Here is a 240-nt window from a genome sequence, read left to right on the forward strand (position 1 = left end):
ATCCAAGGGGTTAAAAAAAAGATGTATTTGTATCTATAAGTCATTTTTTTCATGTTTCTGTTAATTTCAGGAAAAATTATCAAATGACCAGAAAAAAACAGCTTTGAGTATTAGACCAAGCTTACTTGAAGTTGCTGCACATACATATTTCCCTGCCTCTTTTATGGTGGGGCCACAGTTCTCCATGAGACGTTACCTGGACTTTGTTAATGTAAGTGTACTCTTTTATTTTATTGATTT

General features: G+C 32.9%; 1 protein-coding gene across 1 annotated transcript in view; it reads left to right on the plus strand.

Annotated features, from left to right (window-relative positions):
• The window catches only part of LOC119592309 (lysophospholipid acyltransferase 5-like), a gene marked incomplete at both ends in the record, with an annotated part of 2039 nt that overhangs the window by 1044 nt on the left and 755 nt on the right, over positions 1–240 (plus strand). Inside the window, 1 exon segment of the mRNA XM_037941135.1 lies at positions 71–211. Within this exon segment, the coding sequence (XP_037797063.1) occupies positions 71–211 (141 nt within the window).

This window comes from Penaeus monodon, chromosome 30, assembly GCF_015228065.2.
Source record: "Penaeus monodon isolate SGIC_2016 chromosome 30, NSTDA_Pmon_1, whole genome shotgun sequence".
In the NCBI taxonomy this organism is placed as follows: Eukaryota; Metazoa; Arthropoda; class Malacostraca; order Decapoda; family Penaeidae; genus Penaeus; species Penaeus monodon.